This window comes from Bacillus rossius, chromosome 1 (genome assembly GCF_032445375.1).
Source record: "Bacillus rossius redtenbacheri isolate Brsri chromosome 1, Brsri_v3, whole genome shotgun sequence".
Lineage (NCBI taxonomy): Eukaryota > Metazoa > Arthropoda > Insecta > Phasmatodea > Bacillidae > Bacillus > Bacillus rossius.
Window position 1 is genome coordinate 39,146,871 of NC_086330.1, and position 25,280 is coordinate 39,172,150.

Consider the following 25,280-nt stretch of genomic DNA (forward strand, 5'->3'; position numbering starts at 1 on the left):
TAGCAAGTACCAGCAATAAACGTTCTTCAATGGTATTCCGAAGGTATTTGTTCTTATTTCACAACACACACTTTTACAACTGAAAAACAAAATCAGTTTATTTTTCTTTGACAACATTTATTTCAGTCTTAGTTTCACACAGTGTCCCTCATTGAAAATGGTATATCAGGTCAACTACTACCAAACGACGGATCGTCGCACGGCATCAGTCGAATGCATTATTTTCACTCGTCGACTTCAGCAGGGGCTGCGACGAGTGTCGGGCGGAGGCTAGTAGTATCTGTACGGGTACCGCTAGTATCTGTACCCGCCCGCCCCGGTGTCGGCCAGCGGCCCGCCGGCTAGCGGCCCACCGGCGGGCGGCCCGTACTTGGCCTCGCCCTGGAACATGACCTGGGGCTGGTACCCTCCCTGGTCCGCGATGTAGTTGACGACCTCGTTGCGGCCGTCGGGCAGCATCACGTGGTACGAGCCCTTGGCGACGTCTCCGTCGCGCATCTCCATGTGGCCGAAGTCGTTGCCCGACGGCGGGTCCTTCACCTCGTACGAGAACTCGTACTTCGCCGGGCCCTGGACAAAACAATAGTTTTTTAGTAAGGATATTAGGATTTCGTGCCCATACTTTGCTTATGTTTTCTAACCACATAATTTAAGTTATTTAATTTAACATGATGAAATTTCCTTAAAAAGTTTAAATTCCCGATCTTCTTACCTCCAGTTACTCACTGATGTCACTCTGTCCGTCATATTGAAAATCTGTAATTATTAACCTGCATATTAAAATAAATATATATATTGAAAATAATTGATAAACAATTCAAATATTTGTTAGTTCGACTTATTTCAGTACTTGTTTTAAAACTTTGTCCGTGATTGAAATAATTGAAGCCTTAAATCAATTATTAAATTTATTTTTCCCATGAAGTTTTGACGATAGTAATAATCTTTATCTCTATGAACAAGGACCCTATACAAACACCTACTGGTTGAATAAAAATGTTACTCGATACACTATGCCTACCACCGAGGCAGTATTCAGTACACCTTATGACTGCTGGACTACCAACTACAAGCATGTAGGACAAGCGTCTCCAAACCACGAGGTCTTCTTTGTCTGTACTAAGTATTCAATATGTCCAAGTAAAAATAAATACAGGCCATGCGTCTCCGAACCACAAGACCTTCTCTTTAAATTGCAGTCGCCATCTTCAGAGTAGTAGTCTCCTTCTGAGGGTCTCGTAAGTAATATTGCCTCTAAATACTTTCAGGAGATACAAAGAAACTTAGTAGGTAAATTATACCGTTAAAATGGTTACTGCGAATTCAACTTATACATAGATGAACTCATTTCCTTCAACACAGCTGTAACACATTGGTCAATCAACCTCAATTTTGCTAGGTCACTTTCCTACAGAAAAAAACTTATATTTTGGCTCACAAATGATACACGGTAGCGGAATAGTTTTTCATTACTCAGTTATGCACAATTGAATGAAAAGGACCCCTAAAATTGTAGTGGACTCAAACCACTTGGTACAAACTAAGTGCTCATAAATTTTGGTCTTGTTGAAAGTTTGGATCATACTATGACCCTTGTATTTTCAGCGTTTGGACAATAGTGGTCTTCAGAAACAAAAAGCTAAAAATGACTGTAAACATTCTTAATTATTTGTGAAAATGTATTTCATCTTTTTATCTAAGGAAAATTCTTAAGTTACAAGATATTTGCGAAATTTATTGATACTCTAGGAGAAATATTAAAACATAAAAAAATAATAATTGAGCAGCGTTTGGAGATGAAACAAAAGTTATATTTTGACAAGTTAAAAAAATTAAGTGCTCGTTATTAGTAAAATTGGTTTGAATTGGGTAAAATCGTAAAAACAGGTGTCAGAACAGGTGATGTAATCTAAGTGTGAATTTTATAATTACTTTCAAAAATATATCTTTCCTTGAATATAAGTAAAACTCTGGCCGTCTGTTAGTGTTGATGATTGCCATTACGTATGCAATTCGCACTTTAACGGCAAACAGCATAAATATTAAATATATACAGTAGTCACAATTTACTGAATGCAATTTCAAGTACACATTTCAAGTTATCAATTTCTTTTGACATACGTAATTGAAGATGTGTATTTTAATAGCTGAAAGTTTACATCAAATTGATAATGTTTTAAATTTATAAATACAATTATTCAGTTCAATTGAAACCAATATATGTAATTTAATTTGAACTATCACCCCATAAAACATAAAAGAAGGCAAGGTTTTTTTTCTTCAGACATTGCGTTTAAAAATAACGTCTCGCTCTCAGTACCACCTTACCAACATATCGAAAGGGTAGGATACAACCGTCATAACATTTTTTTTGAACAGATTTTTGTCCTGAACATCACGTTTCCATTACACCATGGATTTAAGTTTTTATAATATGACCGTTAAACTACGTTGTTCGTTATTTCACTGTATATTTAGGCATATCTAGCAAAGCATTGTCAGTCGAGTCACGCTACGCGATGTCCATCAGACAAATAAATCGAGGAACCAACATACATCTCACATGTTCCAATAAGCCTATCCCCAGAACAGAAAGCCACCGTAGAACGAGTTTCACCGGTGATCTCTCTTAAGATTCCTAACTTCTACTCACATAGGCTGGGCTGCGACGTAAGTAAACGCAATCAACGCGATGCTTCTCTAAGGGATCTAACCTAGGAGACTTTGGTAGCCAATGCTTACGTTGTTCTCATCTGCTTGCGCCCCGTAGCCGCCGCCGCCGCCTCCGCCTCCGCCGCCGCCACCGTTTCCTTTAGGGTAACCTCCACCGCCCCCGCCGCCGTTCGGCGGCAGGTAGCTTCTGCTGCCTCCGTTTCCACCGCCGCCGCCGTTTCCACCGCCGCCCCCAGCGCCCACATCTCTGCTCGGGGGCAGCTGGCTCCCGCCGCCGGCACCACCACCGCCGTTTCCTCCGACGTCACTGCTCGGGGGCAGGTAGCTACCACCCACACCGCCCCCACCGCCCCCACCGCCACCGCCACCGTCCCTGTTCGGCGGCAGGTAGCTGTTCTGGGAGGCCACAGAGACCACCACGCCGGCGACCATGAGGATAACTGACTGGTAACACATTTAGACAATCATTAACTTTGAAAGTTCCTACAAAATCTCTGTACTGTTTATTACTGTATATTATCATGCCCTATGTGATATATACTGTTCTCCTCATTTTGTATAATTTACCCGTAATGCAAAATTAAAATTTACGTCCGCCTGGGGAATTTTTGTTTGTACATCGATCGTGAGGAGCTGTTGGCGCTGCTGTAATAAAAAAATTTCATTATTATTCCAGCTGTTAATTGGATTAGCACGAAACAAAAACTAACCATATTAATTGGAGTCATCAACTTAAATATATTCCCAATTATATTATTTTTTTTTTTTAAATTTTGTCAGTTTCCCTGCTTGCATAATACCAAACATTCGATATGTTTTAATTACCCTTAAAAACACACTGTGGGTGTTCCAAAATAGTTTGGAGTAAACGAGTCGTAAAAAAACTCAAACATTTGGAAACAACAAATGTATACCCTACTTAGATAAACATACCGATAAAGATTTGCTGGCGTATCATCTACGCATAGTAATTATTTTTGTTTTTAAATACCTTTTAAGATTAGGTGCGTGACGTTGTTGAGATATATAATTTTAATTTTTGGTATTACCAATATTTTTAGTTTTTAATAATGCCCTAATCCTTTCATTTCAGATGATGTATTACAATGTTTTGCTCAACAGTGCAATAACAGTGGATGGATTGGTACAGCTATTAAAGTTATTATTTGTTAAATGGTGTACGTAAGAGTTAACAGCAGCTGTAGTCTCTCGCTGATAAAATTATCCCCCCACCCCCAAACCCGCGATTATAAAACAGGTACCTTTCGGTAACGTCAAATGATACCAAAAAAAATTGAGAATAATTTCGTTTAAACTTAGAGAAAAATTTGTAACCAAACATAACAAAAAACAATCCGCAAAAATATTTCACACTGTTACGATCATAGTTGCATTCATTACTATTCGTACGAATATATCATTTTCGTACTTACCTTTGAACTGCAGCATATTATTTGATAAAAATCAAATTTTTATCAAAATATTCGTTAAATTAAACAACCTTGGAAATCCTGGTTTCTTGATGCTTTCCTGTGTATAACTGAGAAGGTTAAACATACGTTCAAATATGTTTTATATGAGCATGACTGGGCAAGATAAATCTTACTGAAAACGTGACCCCCATAATAAGAGACGCTAAATATGGGTTGTCAACACTTGGTGAAGAAAAATTAAATAAGTTTCTCAACAGCAAAGAGATCAGATGCGATTAAGAAGAGAACGTTTCTAACTTCCGCCAAGTGTTGGATTTGCGACAGATGAGAACTTATTTCCACATGGTTACGTACCGTTATCATAAAGTTGAACGTTATTGTGCTGAAAACATAAAAAAACGAGACTCTGGCTAATCATTATTGTGTGGAGTGTCTTATCAGCCTCACTATTATTTCATACCTACCTGTAAAACTCGACATTTGGAAAAATAATTTTCATTATCTTTTTACTGTTACATGCTCCAAGAAAAAAGGTCAAAATATAAGTAATGAAATAAATTTCAGAAAAATTAAATTAATAATTTTATAAAATAAATCTTATGCTGATTCTGTAGTAAAATAGCAGAAGACAAAGAACTTGGACATTAATATTCTTCACAGATATGCACTTGTTATCCGAATATGACAATTTTATTTCCGAATAAACATAGGAGATTTAAAATTTTCAGCTTGCACACAAACGCCTAGAACAATTAATTTCTGTATTAAATAAGTTTTATGAAAGTTATGTCTGTTTTTCAATATATACCAATAATGTTTATTCGAGGAATGGATACATTTTTAGTAATAGCTACAGATTGATGCAGTGATCTGGGGATTTTCTCCACGTACTCTCTTTTTTCCTTAAAGAATCATGCCAATACTGTTACATCTAAGTGCTGCATTTAAAATTACGTTCCATGATTGCGCGAAAAATTTCCTTACGTTAAACCGTGACATCCCACTAGGCTGACAGACACGAACAATGAAATCCCACAAGGCAGATAGTAATTATCACACAACCCATATTTAAATCGGAACCGATAAATTCTCGAATAGCAAGGCTTAAGAATTGGTCGATATACCACCATATAACAAGTACCGAACTACGGTAATTTTTGGCCCACAAAAATCAACAATCTGAAAATATTAAAGCTACTTCCTTTAATATCGCTTCCGGGTCTACCTGTAATTTACACATTAGGTCAAGTCTGTAGGACGTTTACTTGAAAGACGGGAAATTCTGATCCTTGGCCTGATTCTGAGCCTTGGTTGCTGATTAAGATCTGAAAGTGAGTAAAGAATTAAAATGTAAAATACGTCGTCAGGAGAAGTCATCAACAATACGATAGACGTTGCCATGGAGACGAAGACAGCACCAAAAATGCAATAGCATTGAAAAATAAAAGAATTTTTGTTTTTAAGTCCCCGCAATCCTTCTTGGAGGCTGATTTTCATAAAATCCTTTCTTAGCGGATATCTATGTGTCTTCTAGTGTCTGAGAATTGGTGAAGAGTGAGTCATCGAGTGGTATTTCACTTTAAACATAATTTACCAATTTTTATTACCCCTTAAGGGATGTAATTTCAAAAAAAAATCCTTCCTTAAATACCCCTAGAGTACTCAATAAATATTTCCTCCAAATTTAAAATCTCCAGCTCAGTGTTAGAGTTTTTTTAAATAGATTCCACGAAAATAATAATAAAAAGATTGAAAATTAGTTCTGCTGAATAAGATTGTTTACCTTCATTTTAAAGAATCTGACGTTGAGTGTTGTTTGTGAGTCAGGAACCACTGTTGATGTACAACCTGTTCCCTGTGGTTTATATACGATCTCACTGCCGTATTTCGTGCAATATAGCACTCCCACTTCGCAACAATCTATTAGACCACGTTTCATTACATTTACATAATTGTCGGTATTTACATTGTTTGAGGATTATTTTCATTTCCGCTCTTTGGATAGTGCCGAAGAAGATTTAAAAGTTGAAAGAAAAGCGGTGAAATTGCCTTTTTCCCTTTTCAAATGCCACGCAATTAATAGCGCTTAATAACTACTTGTGATAATAACCAAAGGTTTTGTTAAAAAAAATCTTCACGTTTGCACAATGGCTCCAGGAAAATGACTCTTTAAATAATAATACTACAACAAAATAAGATTCACTCGTTTTTCTCAATATTTTTTTTATTACAATTACAGATTAAGCATTAGCTTATATGTATTATATTTACGTTAAACGATCAATTAAAATTTGTTATAAATATTAAAGTTTTCAATTTATTCTTTATTTATTTCCACTGATATCTAGTAATTTAAAATTTTCACCTCAGACGTAAGTGTGTGTATATATATATATATATATATATATATATATGTATGTATATATTCTATTTTTAACAATCACCCAATGTCGAACAAAGCAACTTTAAGTTTTACAAGAAAATTATTATAAGTATGCTCGCTAATACTTGACTTGGTTATTATTTAAATACTACACTGAAAACTTTGCGTTTTTATTGTTTTTCTGATGTTTCTTCTGTCTGAATCAAATTGAATATACTATAATGTACTCAGATTACGCTAGCTGAAACAAAACCGTAAAAAAAAAGTTTAACTTAATTTTACCCATTAGCGTCGAACTGGTTTAAACGTAAAGCCACGCGAAACAAGAACTACAAATTTGATTAATTTTTCCAATTTCCAATTTGTATATTTGATGATGTTAATATTCGTGAAAAACAAGCGAACGACTTTTTGAAAATATTACATGAATCTGGATTTGGGCTTATTTGAAAGTACGAACATGATGTGATTATTCCCTTACTGGTTCGGGGTCGCCTCTAAATAAGGCAAACCACGTGAATCATAAAAATTACGCTCGCTGTATGGGGGTAATTCAAGTGCGCCCACATCTAGTGTAGCAGATGATTGCACCTGGAGATGCCTGGTACGTACATAAGTGCTCAGTGCGCGAACTTATAATACCAGATTTGATTTACACACCACTATTTAAGAAAATTCTCACGTCCCTTGAATCAGCATTCTTCTTTTAACTTATTTCACATGCAGTGATTTTTTTAAGGTATGTGTTAAACCACTTAGAACAATATGCCGTATGAGACAACATACCAGCAGTTTTAACCATCGTTGATTTTATTCCTATAGCGCTGTAATTTTCCAATGAAATTACTATATATTAAAAATTTAGATCGTTAAGTACCAAAGTAATTTTTATACGTACGCCTCCTTTCACGAAAACTAGAAAATTGACATGACAAACAATTGTTATTTTTTCGGAGACTGCATTAAATAATGGGTATACTTATTTTAAACAGGAACTCAACCAACCATATTCCAATGCATGTTTTACTACCTCCGTTTACATTTTTTTCCCATCCCTTTTGGTTTCCATTGATTTGAGAAATCTATTTTAAAAATGAGCTTTATCTATATTTAGCGTATAAAATCAGAATATAATTTTTAAAATGCACAACGCTCAATGGCCAACAATAAACGCATGACTAACTAACTTGTGGATTTTTCGGGATATTCCTCGAATCCACATCATTCTGTCGAGAGGAGCATCATGTCAGCCTGCAGTTGCTCACAAGTGAAGCGGTACTTCCATCCAAGTACATAAACGTTATTGGTGTTTCATAAACGAGTGCAGTTTGAGAAAAAAATAATAATTTTAAAGTTTCTGCCAATATTTTCTTTAATGGTTTTTGTCGTAGGTGTTATGAACTTGAATTACTTTTATGAAATAAGTACATTAATTACGGGAAATGATTCTGGTATACGTTATGTAATAAATTGCATTACCACATCCTGGTAACTTTTAGAAATGATTCGCTCGCGGTTTGTGCTGGTACCGAGAACTGTGACTTTTCGCACCGGTTTTATCTGGTTGCAACGGAACGCAGTGAACGGAAGAAGCAATCCAGCGCCAGCGTAGTTATTACGAAGATACAGTTATGGGTGTCTACGCAGAGCCTCTCGTTTATTTAAGTCCATTACTCGTTGAAAAAATTACATAAATTTGATATTCTTTATAGCAGTGTAAGAAACAGGGACCAGAAAATTGCCCTAGACTTGTGGGGCTCTGGGCTATTTAACTTTTTTGTAGGCCCTCCCTGGAAAATTTGAAAAATGTACTTTTTGAATCATTTTTAACCCATTATTGAACCTAAATTATGAAGAACGTATTGGAATATTTGTCTTAGGATATTTTTTAATTTTCTTTCCGGATGAATTATTATTTCGGATCAGTTTTATAAATGATTAAGATCAAATTTCTGGCATAATCACACAATCATACGTGGCAACAAAATCTTTGAAAAGGTTTTTCTAATACGGAATCACGAGTTGAATAATGGGTGTTGACCAGCACATTAAGTTACAAGAAAATTAATATTTTATTTGCCTTTTTTTCCATAAATGTCCATATATTTTTTTATTTTAGCGGTACACTAGACAAAAAAAATGAAAAGCTGTAGCCCGGGTTCTGGGCGATTGCCTAGCTTCTTCTACTCTGGAGCCGCCTCTGGATGTGCCAATGATATTTTACGCATTCGTTCGCGTGACAGGCAGACATTTATGAGCGTATAAGTAAAATGGAGCTGAAATATATGCACACAATATTGTTTCTTTGGTTACGTTCCATTATTCCTTCAGATTATATTTTCATTTAACGAAAGTGAATAAGTTCTCGTGGGAAAAAAAAGCCACTGGCATTCCTGGTACCACCAGAACTTTCTAGGGTTTCACCGCAACTCTGATAGCAGCGCGTTCGCCGTCTACGGTGTGCGCCGTCAGAAAAAAAAGGGAATAATTCCGCTAAGTGACCTTGAAGTAGCAGAGCCTCCACTCCATCCGGGACGGTGAGGTAATCGTCTTTCTCGGTTACCGTTCTCGCTATGAACTCTCGGTAACTGGTCTTCCTCTTGCGCTCTCTCCGTATTTCGTACTCTGTGGTGATTACTTTCAGAATTGTTCTCGTTCATTATACGTGTGATGGAGATAACGAACTTAACGATAAAAATATAAAATTTTATTGTTATTAGTGATGGGGTCGGTTCCCAATTTTCTCGAATCGGAATCTCGAATTTGAATTGCAGAGAGTACCTAGAATATACCGTTCCAATCCGATTCTAGGTCCCAAGGATCAAAAATAAAATAATGTACAATAAATGAAAAAATATTAACTATGGTGTTGAAACATTCTATCTTTAAATAGTTTTTTTCACAAACTAAGTTTTGGAAATATATATATATATATATATATATATATATATATATTTATATTTATATATATATATATTTTTATATATATATAGTGATTTTATTTATATAATTGCACGTTAAAAGTAAATATCTTGGGGGCTGGTAGCATTATACTTATAAAGAAAATTTATTTAGTAAACTTCAGAGGTTATCAGTGATGAATTTTTGATTTATTCTATTTCCTCTAATATTTTCCTGCGAATATTTTTCTTCAAATATCCAATACTCTGAATAAGAAGGATTTTAAGATATTTGAGTATCTGAGTATTCGATTTACCCAGCCCTAAATATCATATAACCAAAAAAAAAAAAATGATACTTAAAGAGTTTGGAAAAATTTGGCAAATTCATTTGGAGATTCGTTAAAATTCAAACACATATGCATTTATGCTGCTTTTCTTATGGCATCGCTATTAATTTATACTCCTCTTGGCCAGTGAGAAACCCTCAACCAAAGAACAGGCCAACCATCTGAGACGACTCACAAGTCAGTAGCTAGTGAACTGGCGTTATTTTTCCTTAGTATACATAGGACTGTGTAATCTATCTTGAAGGTCAGTGAACCCACGAATTTTTCCAGTTCCTAGTTAATGTAAATTTTACATATCTATAAATTATAATAATATTATGAAGAGAGAAATAGTTACAGTGTTTATTTTAGTAAGAAGTGAAATTTAAAAATACTGCACCGATTTGAAGAATGATTTCACTGCTACGCTACCTTATTCCAGACGGACAGTAAAACTGTAGAGAAACAACCATACTGACTGTTTTCTTGGCTTATGCTGATCAAAAAATTACAGATAAATAGAACATCACTGCACTGCACCGCGCGAGCCGACATGTGATGGACACTTACTTTAGAAAAATGTTGAGTTACGTATATCTTATAAATAAATAAATGTACTTCGCAACATAATATCATTTTGGGATCTTAAGGGGCCCGCCTCGTCAGGGGTGCATGTGTGTTAGTGAGGCGGGATGATAAGAGTGACGCTCGCCGGTGCTTCTAGCGCTGTATCGCCTCTAAGCGCAAGGCTCTGAACTGGCGCGCAGTCTTCTCGTCGTTACAGGATAACTGTGAAATTTGAGCGGTGACCGTAACATTATATGGCGGATAAATGAAGATACAGGTGTAATACAAGTCCCTTAAGTTCTTTCAAGAATCTATACCAGTGGTTTTACGCCTAAAATGTACTTTGAAAACATGCGTTTTAGCCATTTTGACTCTTCTAAAAATACATTTTAAAAACTTTACCCAAAATCAAAGTACTTTTCGGCCCTCAACGAACTCTTAAATGCTTTTCGTAAGCACACCCCACTTGGATATCTAGAGTAGTTTTGAAATCGCGTTGTTTTTCCTCAAGCTCTGCACACCGTATGTGTGCCCGGGTAGGCGGAGCCAGTTTTAATGTATCTAATCATATTTGGTCATGATATCAAAATAGTTTCCGTTAAGTTAATTGTATGTCGAAGGCCAGATAATAAAACAAAATTAATTTAAAAGTGGACATCTAAATATATATAACTCAAAGGTGACTGACTGACTAACATAGTGATCTATCAACGCACAGCCCAAACCACTCAACGGATCGGGCTGAAATTTGGCATGCAGGTAGATGTTATGACGTAGGCATCCGCTAAGAAAGGATTATGATTAATTCTACCTCCAAGGGGATAAAATAGGGGATGAAAGTTTGTATGAAACTTTGTCAATTTTAAACCGATCGGGCTGAGACTTTGCATGCATAAAGCTACTATGACGTAGGCATCCCCCAAGAAAGGATATTGAGATGCAGGCTATATAAGATTAGTAACTTGTCAGTTTAAAATATACGAATTTCTGAATGCTAGCGCCATCTACATTGAGTTATTTTGGAGTGAACTTTGAATTAACTATTCTTGTGCATAGTGCATAGATAATATATCTAGTGGACTATATTTGACGATTTTGGATTGCATTTGTTTTGTTTCGGTTTAGTAGTTTTGGTTATAGACTCTGCTTTGTATTTGGCATTTGTTTTGTTTTCGTTTGGTTTAAGTATAGGTTTTGTTGGTAAGACTTTTATAAAATGGCTAAAGAAAATCTGAACGTCAATGGAGAAGTTGAAGAATGTACTGTCATCCCTATTGTTGGTGACGGTGCATGTTTGTTTCGTGCTCTCTCTTATTTAATGTACGGAACACAAGATAGAGCGATGGAGGTGCGGTCAGAAATTGTCAGATATGTGGTTAATGACTGGAGCAAGTTTTCAATTATGACCCACGACAGGAATGGTGATAACTACGTAACATCTGACTAATATTTTGCTGATATGATGAAAAATGCTACTTATGGCGGATTTTGTGAGTTAATAGCCGCAGGTTTAATATTCCCATTTAAGTTTGAAGTTTATAGAAACGGTCTCATATATACGGAATCTGGATCTAACGACTATCCGGTAAGGCGATTACGATTCAGCCAAGATTTGTCCAGTGGGCATTTTGATGCCTATCTTCCCATAGCAGCACAGAAAATTACTCGGCGTCGTATGGAGGTAGCTGTAGAAGAACATGATTTTGGAATTGATACACCTTCGCAACTTAAAGTTGATAAGGGTTGTCAGGAGATACCTGTTTTAGAGCGTGAACATTCACCTATTGTATCTTCAATAAATTATGATGAAAATTTAATAAAAAGTTTATTGTGACATTAATAGAAAAAAATAAAAACAAACGTAGGGCAAGGTTTACTAATTACACACAAAACAATCTAATAAAAATGCACAAAAAAAATATGGATAGACTCTACCTGAATCCCACCGTAAAACTGTGTCTGAATATAAGGGAAAAAAAACCTGATGTACAGAGGGAAGCTGTCGCCACCTACCAAGCTGCACACCCTGAAAAACACAGGCAAGCTGTCGCCACCTACCAGGCTGCACACCCTGAAAAACCCAGGCAATCTGTCGCCACCTACCAGGCTGCAAACCCTGAAAAACATAGGCAATCTGCTGCACTATATCAGGCCAGGAATACCGATGTGCATAGAGTGATTCAGTCACGGTATAGAGAAAATACAATTCAGCGTGTATGGAGATGCAAGTTGCTTTCGGGTTTGGCGTATGACCCAGATATTGCTTATGGAACTGACAGCAGTGTAGTCTTATGTTCTATGACATACAAGTGTCAATGGTGTAACGCCTTGAAGTGGAAAGATGAGACACCTGGCATGTGTTGTAGCGCCGGTAAAGTACAACTTGAGCCGTTTAAACAACTGCCTGAACCACTTTACAGTCTGGTTAATGATTTACACCCAAATCATGTACACTTCATGGATAATATCCGAAAATATAATGCCTGTTTTCAAATGACTTCTTTTGGTGGAAAAAAAATAAAAGAAGGCGGTTTTTCGCCAACTTTTAAACTTCAAGGACAAGTCTATCATTTAATTGGAAGTTTATTACCGGAACCTGGGCAGGATGCACAGTTTCTGCAAATTTATTTCGTCGGTGAAGATGATAGAGAAGCTAATATTCGATGTTCTAAATTTCCTGATTTTAGACCAGATTTAATCAAACAATTATAGCTTATGTTACATGAGGTGAACCCATACATAAAATATCTAAAATCAGCCATTGATAAAATATCGCCTTCAGAGTCATTCAAGGTCGTATTACATGCAGATAAAAAACCACAAAGAGAACACAGAGGCAGATTTAATGCACCAACGGCAAATGATGTGGCTGTTGTATTGGTAGATCAGCATTTTGACCGAAGAGACATTATCCTCGAAAGCCGAAGTAACTCACTTCAGCGTATTAGTGAGATACATCGAGCTTATGACGCGCTGCAGTACCCGTTGATGTTTTGCTGGGGGTATGATGGCTATTCAATCAACATACCACAGTGCGATCCCACAACTAAGTTGCCCTTGAAAAAAACAGTCTCTGCTGTAAGTTTTTATTCATACAGAATAATGATTAGAGAAGGAGAAGATAACTTTTTGGTTAAATATCGCGCTCTTTTTAGTCAATATTTGGTAGATGAATACGCAAAAATAGAAACTGAAAGACTAAACTACATAAAAAACAATCAAGCCAAATTGCGCGCAGATAATTATATTCATTTAAAAGATGCAATTGGACGGCAAGATACTGAAGCAAATCAGCTGGGACAAATGGTAGTACTTCCATCATCTTTTACTGGTGGACCAAGATACATGCATGAAAAACACAAGACGCTATGACCTATGTTAGACATTACGGTCGTCCCGACCTTTTTATTACTTTTACATGTAACCCACGCTAGAGTGACATAAATGAGTACTTACTTTCAGGACAAAAATCTCAAGATCGATACGATATTATTTCGCGTGTCTTTCGATAAAAGGTAAAAAAGGTCATGGATTTGTTGATAAAAGGCAAAATATTCCGTGAAGTGAGATGCTATATGTATTTGAAGGAATGGCAAAAGCGAGGTCTTCCGCATATTCATATACTTTTATGGCTTCAACATCGCATCACTCCAGATCAAATTGACAATATTATTTGTGCTGAAATACCTAACCCCGATCGTGATCCTGAGCTTTACGAAATTGTTAAAAGTAATATGATACATGGACCTTGTGGAAGTTTAAACCGAAATTATCCATGCATGAAAGATAATTCGTGCAGCAAACGTTATCCTAAGGCTCTTATTAAGGAAACTCAAACCGGTAATGATGGTTATCCGAAGTACAGGAGATGTTCTCTGGATGACGGTGGATTCTCTGTCAATATCAAGGGTGTTACAATAGATAATCGTTGGGTGGTTCCTTATAACCCAGTGCTATTAAGAACATTTAACGCTCACGTGAACGTAGAGTATTGCCATTCAGTGAAGTCAATCAAATACGTTTACAAATATGTTAATAAAGGGTCAGATCAGGCTACGTTTACTTTAGAGAATGGGAAGGATGGGAAGGATGAAGTTACAACCTACGCAAGTGGTCGACGCAGCTTGGCGAATCCTTAAATTCCCAATACATGAGCGTTTTCCTCCTGTAGTGCACCTTGTTGTCCATTTAGAAAATGGACAGATAATTTATTTTAATGAGCAGAACTTGTACGACAAATTGAGTAGTCCTCCTAAAACTACACTACTCTCCTTTTTCTATCTGTGTAACGTGGATGACTTTGCAAAAACATTGCTTTACTCGGAAGTCCTTGCATATTATGTTTGGAACAAGCGATCGTTTCAGAGAAGGAAGAGAGGAGTTATGTTGAAGGATGGTCAGGGGTTTAAAAAGAACACGTTATAGGTAGGGTTTATACAGTTCATCCAAACAATACAGAATGCTACCACCTTCGAATGCTTCTACATGAGATCAGAGGCCCAATTTCATTTGAAGTGTTGAAAACTGTAGATGGTCACTTACATCCACTTTCCAATCTACGTGCAAGGCTCTAGGTCTACTCGAAGATGATCGGCATTCGGATTCAGCTCTTGAAGAGGCAGCACTTTGTCAAACACCGCATACGATTCGAGAGCTTTTTGCTATCATTTTATTGTTCTGCCAGGTTTCCGACCCCTTATGTCTTTGGGAAAAATACAAAGAATACCTTTCTGAAGACTTTAAAAAATAACTGGAAAGGCAAGGTGACATGGATGTAGAGCACTCATCGGACCTGATATTTAACAAATGCCTGTCGGTATTAGAGGATGCCGTATTATCATTAGGCGGCCGTCCTCTTAAAGAGTATGGATTACCTCGGCCAATAACATCAATACATTTTGAAAATAGAGAGTACGTGAAGGAGACCAGTTACGATACAGTGGCCTTAGAAGACGCAGTTATAAAAAATGAAGCATCCTTGAATGACGAGCAACAGGAAGTATACAATAAAATTATCACAAGTGTAGATGCAAATGACGGTCGAATATTCTTCTTAGACGCTCCAGGTGGAACTGGTAAAACATTCCTTATGAATTTACTTTTGGCGAAAGTAAGAAGTATTCACGGCATTGCCCTGGCTGTGGCGTCGTCCGGCATAGCTGCTACATTACTCGAAGGTGGTCGAACTGCTCATGCTACTTTTAAGTTACCACTCAATTTAATCACTGCCGAGACACCCATTTGTAACATCTCCAAACGAAGTAATTTTGCTGAAGTTTTAAAGAGTACAAAAATAATCGTGTGGGACGAAATAACGATGGCTCATAAATGTGGTATTGAAGCCTTAAACAGATCACTAAGGGATATAAGGGGTTATACAAAATTAATGGGTGGCGTAACAGTTTTGCTGGCCGGAGACTTTCGGCAGACTCTACCAGTGGTGCCAAAAGGAACCAGAGCTGACGAAGTAAAGTCTTGCATTAAGAAATCTAATTTGTGGCCCCAGGTTAATATTCTTAAGCTCTCTAAAAAATATGAGAGTACATTTGGACGGGGATGAGTCTGCTGGTAGATTTTCAGATCTCCTTCTTAAAATCGGTAATGGTGATTTTCCATCGTTTGATGGAATGATAACCATCCCGGAAGAATTGTGCACAGTTGTTACTACGGTTCAAGAATTGTTGTCAAAGTTTATCCAGACATTATTCATATACATGACAAGCCTATTGAATGGTTATTTGAGCGTGCCATACTTACTCCAAAGAACGATCAAGCAGCAGCTATCAACGATATCCTGCTCATGTCGTTTGAGGGCGAAGAAAAGGTCTATACTTCGATTGATACTGTGGTTAATACAGACGACGCTACTAATTTCCCTGTAGAATTTTTAAATTCATTGAAACCGCCAGGTTTGCTTTATCATAAGCTTATTCTGCGTGTGGCCGTTCCAATTATGTTGTTGCGAAATTTAATACCACCAAAACTTTGTAACGGTACGAGACTGCAAGTGAAAGCGTTACATCGCAATATAGTGGAAGCCACTATATTAACTGGGTGTGTGAAAGGGGAAACTGTATTTATACCACGAAACCCATTAACACTTAATGATATCCCCTTCGAATTTAAACGATTACAGTTTCCCCTAAAAGTCTGCTTTGCCATGACAATAAACAAGTCTCAGGGGCAAACTCTCAAATTTGCGGGTATTGACTTGAGAGAACATTGCTTCTCTCATGGACAGTTTTATGTTGCTTGCTCACAAGTAAGTTCACGCAATAGCTTGATAGTTTTAGCGCCTAATGATAGATTAGTTAAGAATATTGTGTACAAAGAAGTTTTGTAGGCCCTAGTTTTTTACATACGCTAAACATAAATAAAGCCGCAAAAAATATACCAAATTAATAATAAAACTTTTTAACGCGAGCGAAGCCGCGGGCAAAAGCTAGTTAATTAATTATATAAAAGTTTTTTTACTGATTCTTTAAAGAGAACTTTCTTTGTTAAAAATTTTTATCCATCGGTGAGATAATGGGTACCATAGCTAGTAGAAAATAAATTGTTTGAAAATTTTTAACAATTATTACCTTTCTAGAATTGTGTTTACGTCAAAAATTATCACTATCAATATCACGACGTTCTTTTTTGTCACAGTGTGTTAATATGGGGTTAACTATTTACTTTTTAATGTGTATACTGCAATGGATAACAAAAACGTACCGATTTAATACAGCATGCCACGTAGTTTTAATATTTTAAACTATAATGTAACCTTTAATTTATACATGCGATAACTTTCATTTTTTTAATCAAGGTTGATACTGAAGAAAATAATAAACGCGATTGATGACAAAGAACCAGTGTGCACCTTGGCTACGGAAGGTGGCGATTTATACTTTTCGTTGATTATAAGAAACAAAATTACGGCTGTAACGTGTCTAGGGCATTAAAAGTTACGATGTGAGTGAAACATGACGCTTGCAGTAAATAGCATAAGCTAATTGCACATTAAGACTGAGATGCACTTACATGGCTGAGTTCGCGATGTATATTCATGTATCTACAATTTATTATTCAGATCTGAGACAAATATGTTATAAATTTCAGCAACGCTGTGGTTTGCTCCATATATATATATATATATATATATATATATATATATATATATATATATATATGGAACTAACCACACACACACACACATATATATATATATATATATATATATATATATATATATATATATATATATATATAACTGATTTACACTTTACGTATGAACAATAAAAGTACGGGAGATATTTTTTTAAAAAATAATTAAAAGGGAATGCAAATAATATAGATATTAATCATTAAATGTATTAAGCCAACATATTGGCAAAAATGTTACTTAACACTTCAGAATGATTATGTCAAAACATGAGAGGGTTAATTCATATTAGTGTCTAAAAAATTATTAAGCTCTATTCTGTCGAAAGCTTTTACCCATATTTTTTGTAAGATGTTAATATTATTACACATGCATACGTTGCATTAACTTAAACAGCATTAAATATATAGTTTTCATCGAAGAAATTTAGTATGTGTGTCGTTAGAATTTGACGGCCAAAAATTTTCAATTTTCTTAGATACAAACATTGACAAAAATGTTAGTAACAAAAAATAATTAAATTTATTATTTTGGTAGAAACAATTAAACAGAAAGGTAATAAAAAATAATTTATTTTGATAATATGACCTACAGCTATCATATTCACAAAGCAAACAAGCTAGCTTGTTTATTTGTTATTGACATTCCTCATAACCACATACATGGGCCAATGGTTTGGTAAAGTGGTCGCATTTTGAGACCTTAGATATAAATTTATGATCGTCCTAATGAAATTTCAATCTTTTCTCCTCTACATCGCATTGCAAAATATTTATGATTGGGGAAAAAATTGAATATTTACTCACACTGACAAAAAAATTGGTTAATTTCTGGTGTAATCTATGGAGATAGCATGATATCAATTGTCATTTATTTTCAGACAATGTTTACATACATGATTTAATATATCATTAAAAATGCAAAGATAAATGATATGTATAAACATTTTTAAGAAAAAAATACTTTCATAAATAGCTGAATCCACTCACATCACAACTTTGTATTCACAGCATACAAGATAACACGTTGAGCAATATTAACGTACATGCGACACAGCCATATGTTTTGATTATAATAAATACATTACTAAATCTAGCTACATAATATGAAATATCGGCGAGAATGTCTGTAAGAATCGCTGTTGTTTAATTTAAGTTCAGAAAGCTACTGGTCACTACACTAGTATCTACTCATTTCATAGGTAGACCAAGCCAAGCATACAAATTTTTGTTCTAATAGAGACTCTTATAAGTTATAAAATTCAATATCCAGGGAGGCTTTGACCAATATCTGCGCCTCTGGAAGAGTATCCAGTGGTTGAGTCTGTGGCCGAAGAATACTTTCCATTAACGTTGCTGAAGTCGAACCCTCGGTCTTGGATAACAAATCCGTTGGTTTTGAAGACAGAATTTCTTACGCGGCCTCCTGCACCGCCATTAGCATACCCGCCGTGGCTGCCGGATGAGTTACCCCCAACGAGGCTGGGTGGGGTACCTGACGTTGCCGTTGTCTTCTGGGCCGCCTGATGGGTATCCCTCATTGCCGTTAACAACTAGGCTACCTGAAGGGTACGCGCCATTGCCGCTGACTCCCAGGCTTGCTGAAGGGTACTTTCCATTTCCGTTAGCTCCGAGGCTGCCTGAAGGGTACGGGCCATTGCTGTTAGCTGCGAGGCTGCCTGAAGAGTACCCGCCATTGCCGTTGACTCCTACGCTGCCTGAAGCATAATTTCCATTGCCGTTAAGTCCGAGGCTGCCTGAAGGGTACGGGCCATTGCTGTTAGCTGCGAGGCTGCCTGAAGAGTACCCGCCATTGCCGTTGACTCCTACGCTGCCTGAAGCATAATTTCCATTGCCGTTAAGTCCGAGGCTGCCTGAAGGGTACGGGCCATTGCTGTTAACTACCAGGCTACCTGAAGGGTACCCGCCATTGCTGCTGGCTCCCAGGCTGCCTGAAGGGTACTTTCCATTGCCGTTAGCTCCCAGGCTGCCTGAAGGGTATGGGCCATTGCTGTTAGCTGCCAGGCTGCCTGAAGAGTACCCGCCATTGCCGCTGACTCCTATGCTGCCTGAAGCATAATTTCCATTGCCGTTAGCTCCGAGGCTGCCTGAAGGGTACGGGCCATTGCTGTTTGCTACCAGGCCACCTGAATGGTACCCGCCATTGCTGCTGGCTCCCAGGCTGCCTGAAGGGTACTTTCCATTGCCGTTAGCTCCCAGGCTGCCTGAAGGGTACGGGCCATTGCCGTTAGCTCCCAGGCTGCCTGAAGGGTACGGGCCATTGCTGTTAGCTGCCAGGCTGCCTGAAGAGTACCCGCCATTGCCGCTGACTCCTATGCTGCCTGAAGCATAATTTCCATTGCCGTTAGCTCCGAGGCTGCCTGAAGGGTACGGGCCATTGCTGTTTGCTACCAGGCCACCTGAAGGGTACCCGCCATTGCTTCTGGCTCCCAGGCTGCCTGAAGAGTACGGGCCATTTGCGCTGGTTCCTAGGCTTGTTGAAGGGTACTTTCCATTGCCGTTAGCTCCCAGTCTGCCTGAAGGGTACGGGCCATTGCTGTTAGCTGCCAGGCCACCTGAAGTGTACCCGCCATTGCTTCTGGCTCCCAGGCTGCCTGAAGTGTACCCGCCATTGCCGCTGACACCTAGGCTGCCCGAAGAGTAAGGGCCATTTCCGCTGGTTCCTAAGCTTGTTGAAGGGTACTTTCCATTGCCGTTAGCTCCGAGGCTGCCTGAAGGGTACGGGCCATTGCTGTTAGCTGTTGGGTAGCCGGCCAGGGGCTCCTCGTAGCGGATCATGGGGCGGAAGCCCGCCTGGTCGGCCTCGTACTCCACGATCTGCTTGCGGCCGTCGGGCAGCAGCACGTTGTACGAGCCCCAGGCGGCGTCCCCCTGCCTGCTCTCCAGGTGGCCGAACTCGCTGCCCGACTCGGCGTCCTGCACTCCGTACGAGAACTGGTAGTCGGCCGGCTCCTGGCAAACACATCATCACAACTTCACCTGGTCTCTGAGAAACCACCGACATTTTTACCACACACACTTTTTTCGTGATTTAGATAAGGCCTTATTCAAACATTTGTTTCTATGAATTTAAATTGTTTACTCTACGTAGAGTGATAAGTCTATTTAAGAACCATGGATTAAAAAAAAAGTTAAATGTATATTATATATCATCTATGGAGGAAAAAAAAATTAACAGTTCGACCTTTTTTAGGATAAAGAAACATAGAAGGTAATCGAGCTTACTTTCGTGGACTTCATGCAGTCAAAAAAAGAAAATAATATTAGTAAAAAAACATTAACATACATTTAAATATAGCCAGGCCTGGTGGTTCAGGTATCTTCTTACCTTAATTCCAACCCTTGTTTCGTGTAGCTATATCATTACCACCTCGGGCAAGCTTTGTTTTAGGAACTGTTCAGTTTGAAGGTCAATAACAATAACGTCTCATAGGATATGAAATGAAGGAATTATTCTCTGAGATAAAATATATAATATGCTCTCTGAACGTACTGCCACGTACTGTTTTGTTAAAAAACTTCAAAGTAGAAGATGAGGAAAAAATTAAATTCATTAATATTCATAACAATTACGCTTACAGTTGATGAAAAGTACTAAAAAAAGAGATTTAATAACTTTTTAACTTATAATAATTATTTTAAGTTTTATATTCTTGGCCTGGATTGTTACGCTAAAAAAACGTGTTCAGTAGAAAAGGACACTATAACATTCTAACACTGACTGACGGACAACGCACAGCTTAAACCGGTGTGTTTCTATAAGCATTAAATCTTGCATAGGCGTTCCTTATATAACGTAGGTGAGCAATAATTGAGGAATTTTTTTAATACATCTCCTTACGAAGTATAGTAGGGGATTAAATTTGTATGGAAGTTCGTAAATTCTAAAGTTATAAATATGTAAATTTGTGTTTAAGCTTCTGTTTATATGTAAAAGTAAATAGTGTCAGCATTTTTTTTTAATTCTTCTCCTACGGGAATAAAATAAGCGACAAAAATTTGTATGGGAAGTTAGTCATTTTTGAAGTAACATTAAATTTGCTATTTAGGCTCCTGAAGAACTTCAAAAGTAAGTTCCTGATAAAAATACGTTTTGACTAATTTATAGGTTGATTTATCAAACAGAAAATGTCAGGGATCGACCTGAAAATAAAAGTTCGATATACGCATAGAACATGACGAGAAAAAAAAAAGAGATTTCAGAGATAAATGTGTTGAAACACTCTGTATGCAATAAGGTATTGAAGTAATAACTGTAAATAAATATTCTTATTACAAAAAATATTTAAAATGCTTTTTTTCTTCTAAAATGCTTTTGAAAAATAATATGCCTTTAATGAGCGGCGTTTCACATTTCATGTATCTTCTTCTAAATTAAGAAGAAATATTACTAAAAAGCATGTTTGTCAGCGTAAGGTTCTTGCATTTCTCTGTTATGCTGGTTTGGAAACCTAAAGACAAGCGGCTTTTCCAAAATATCCCATCGGGCACACGACTAGTTCATGAATAAAACAGTGGAGCCGCGGTGTTGCAGTACACTCACGTCCCACGGAAGGGATACCGAGGGCATTAGCTTTGTAACCACGCTCAATGGAAAACAGCAGCCATTTTCCCTGGTTAAGTTGTGATCCGTACCTTGTCTTACTGCACGGGTAACTATATATCGGGTCTTAGATAGAACAGTTACATTGCAACATTAAGAATTACCCGCCCTAGAACTCTTCAAATTACAATAATATTTAACGAAATTATTATATGGTATCCTTGGATTATTTTAACCCTTTAAGCGTATTTAAGTATAACATATGTATAAAAGCCCTTTACTATAATAGGAGGTGGGAAATAAGTGGTAACTTTAATAGTTACCGAAGTAATATCAAGAAGTGCTCAAATATAAAATACAACGCCCTGTTGAGTTACAGAATAAAGAACAAAATCGCCGCAAAAAGTTTTGGCTCAAAATTTCAGATATTAAGTTAAATTTGATTAATGAAATAACTTAAGTACTTACGGATGACTCATCGTCTGCTCCTCCATTGGTGTAGCCTCCCGCATTGCGTCCATCCACTGCCGCAGAAAGACCTTCGCTGGGGTGTACTCCACTGACAGCTATCTCACCATTTGATCCTGGGGCACCGTAAACACTTAACGTAGAACTGCTGAATCCGTTACCAGAGCCACCGGCATTTATTCCACTGCCGAAACCATTAACGCCAGCGCTGCTTGGGACTCCATAGGTGCTTGCGGGAGAAGGAACCGCCCCGTCGAATACTGGGCCTGTACTGCTGACGCTTCCGACACCACTTGGAGCTAGGTATGAGCTTGAAGGCGCTCCGCCGTTCCCGAACCCATTGCCAGAGTTGCTTGGTGCTCCGTAAGTGCTGCTTCCAAATCCATCGCTACCTTCATTCGGTGTCCCATAGACACTGGATGGTAAACCTCCATTTTTCTCGATCCCAAATCCGTTGCCACCAACAATCGGGGCTGCGTACTTGCTTGAAGGCGCTCCACCGTTACCGAACCCATTGCCAGAGTTGCTTGGTGCTCCGTAGGTGCTGGGTGGCGAGGCCTGAGTTTGGCCGCTTCCTAGTCCATTGCCACCTCCACTTGGGACATCATTAATGCCGTGAGGTAAGCCACCATTACGCTTATTTCCAAAGACGTTCGGCCCACCTACACCAGCCCCCGGAACACTGTAAGTACTCGAGGGGCTCCAGCTGAAACCGTTTCGGCCACCACTTGGGTCACTGTTTGCCCACGCTGGTGTTCCGTACGCGCTGGGAAGAGCACCGCCGTACCCGAAGCCACTGGCTCCATGGCCTGGTCCGTGAGAGCTCGGCTGTCCACCTCCGCCAGTGGCTGGGGGCGGCAGGTACTGCGGGCCCGCAGGAGGCTCGGCTCGGCCGTGGGAGAGCGTCGCAAGAACACTCAACAAGAACACCTGCGGGAACAAGGATGGCCTGCCTTGCTTACACTTGCATAACAAACAAGGTAAGGGGCGTACATTTAGAATTTATTTTGGTAAAAAAAAAAAAGACTATTCTGTCGAAGCAAATTCTGTTATATTTCAAAGTGATTTTCAAGAGCATCACGTAAAACTTTTATCAAGTAGTTTTATGGATGCTTCAGCAATTTCAAATAGCCTAAATTAGGCAGAGGTAGGGCGAAACTTGGGTAAACTTGAGCAAATCTTGAGAATAATTTGGGCAAAAAATATGGCAAAATTTGGGCAATGCTTAGTAAATTTTTGTTTAATAAGCTATAGATACTCATTTGTAATGTGAAACGTTACATACTTTATAGATTAATATACACGATAAACAAAAAAATTATCCTTCTGAAATACTTGACATTGGTTTTATCAGAATTATTGTCGTGTAGATATTTTTTTTACAGTTGTCTGGGACAATAACTTATATTATTTCTTTAGGTACCTATATTGTGGAAAACTTTAAACATGGCAATGAATTTAAAAGCTTCAGAATAAAATATATATTTTTTTAAGAACTCTAAAATATTTTAGCTACTAGGTATATATATTTTCCGTAAATGCTTGATAGTAGTTACGTTTTGCACAAACGATGTTTTTATTATAAAATTAAATTTTTATGGGAAAATACATGTTTTGAATTTAGCAGGTAAATGTATTTCATATTTACCTTCATTTTTTTTCTCGGAGTAGACTGTCCAGATAAAATGACAACTATTATTTCGTGAACAGATATGTTTTTTTTTTCCGGTGATGGTGTGTTATTTGTTGTTCAGGTTTGGCCCGAATGATGCCCACTACCAAGCGACTACCCTTTTATACGCCAGTCGTCTCCACTGAAGAGGTGGGCGGCAGGATCGGAAGATCATAAAAACATCTTCGCCCTGCGAGCCTTTGGGAGTTTCCGAGGATGGGACCTAGTTGGTCGGTAAGGAGGGGGGGAGAACTCGCGATGACTTACAACCCGCCGCTGAAAGACCACCCCGGGGCCATGTCGGGGGACGAGACGCCGTCATGGCGGTCGGCACGAGGCGTCGCGACTTTACGGCCGTCGTCGACGGGGCCGACGGCTAAGTCGTGCAGCGGGAAGAGAATGGGTGCGCACCCTCCCACCATCGCCCCCTTCCTCAGCCGAACAACCCACACTCTGCTAACGCCCTGCATCCAGTGCCACGCACTCCTCCGAAACTGATCAACTCGGTGCGAGAGTCAAAAAGACACTCGTGCACGGTTGCTGGCCCATGCCGATACGTCGCAGACTTGAAGGGCCGCCGTCTGTCCGGGCACACACACGGTGCGCAGAGCTTCAGGAAATACAACGCGATTTCAAAACTTCTCAAGATATCCGAGTGGGGCCTTTTTACAAAACTCATTTTAAGAATTCACTGATGGCCGAAAAGTACTTCTCATTTCTGATTAAGTTTTTAAACTGGGGTTTTAGAAGAGTGAAAATGGCTGAAGGGCGTGTTTTCGGAGTAATTTTTAGGCGTAAAACAACCGTTACAGATTCTCAAAAGCAATTAAAAGACTTGCATTACACCTTTACCTTCATTTCCTTGCCATATAAAATTACGGTGTCCGCTCAAATTTCACAGTTTTCCTGTGACGGCGAGAAGACTGCGCGCCAGTTCAGAGCCTTGCGCTTAGAGGCCAAAAAGCGCTATAAATACCAGCGAGGCGTCGCGCTTATCATCCCGCCTCACTAACACACTTACACGCCGAACAGACGCTGCCATTAAGTCGGTATCACCCATCGTAGTGTCGCACTGAAGAAAACATTAACAGCGAATTTATATCGCAATAAAAAAATTCCGCTATAAACTGCCAAATTTTAATTAA

The 25,280-nt window shown here is 38.2% G+C and overlaps 1 protein-coding gene across 1 annotated transcript; it reads right to left on the minus strand.

Moving 5' to 3' along the window:
- Positions 1 to 294: 294 nt before the first annotated feature.
- On the minus strand, positions 295 to 24,117 carry LOC134543332 (pro-resilin-like). Its single transcript, XM_063388405.1, has 6 exons — positions 24,112 to 24,117; positions 22,464 to 23,393; positions 18,927 to 20,401; positions 12,299 to 12,401; positions 2,743 to 3,117; positions 295 to 570 (listed from the first exon to the last, which is right to left on the minus strand). Exons 1-6 carry the CDS (start codon positions 24,115 to 24,117, stop codon positions 295 to 297), a joined length of 3,165 nt encoding a protein of 1,054 aa, XP_063244475.1.
- Between the last annotated feature and the right edge of the window lie 1,163 nt (positions 24,118 to 25,280).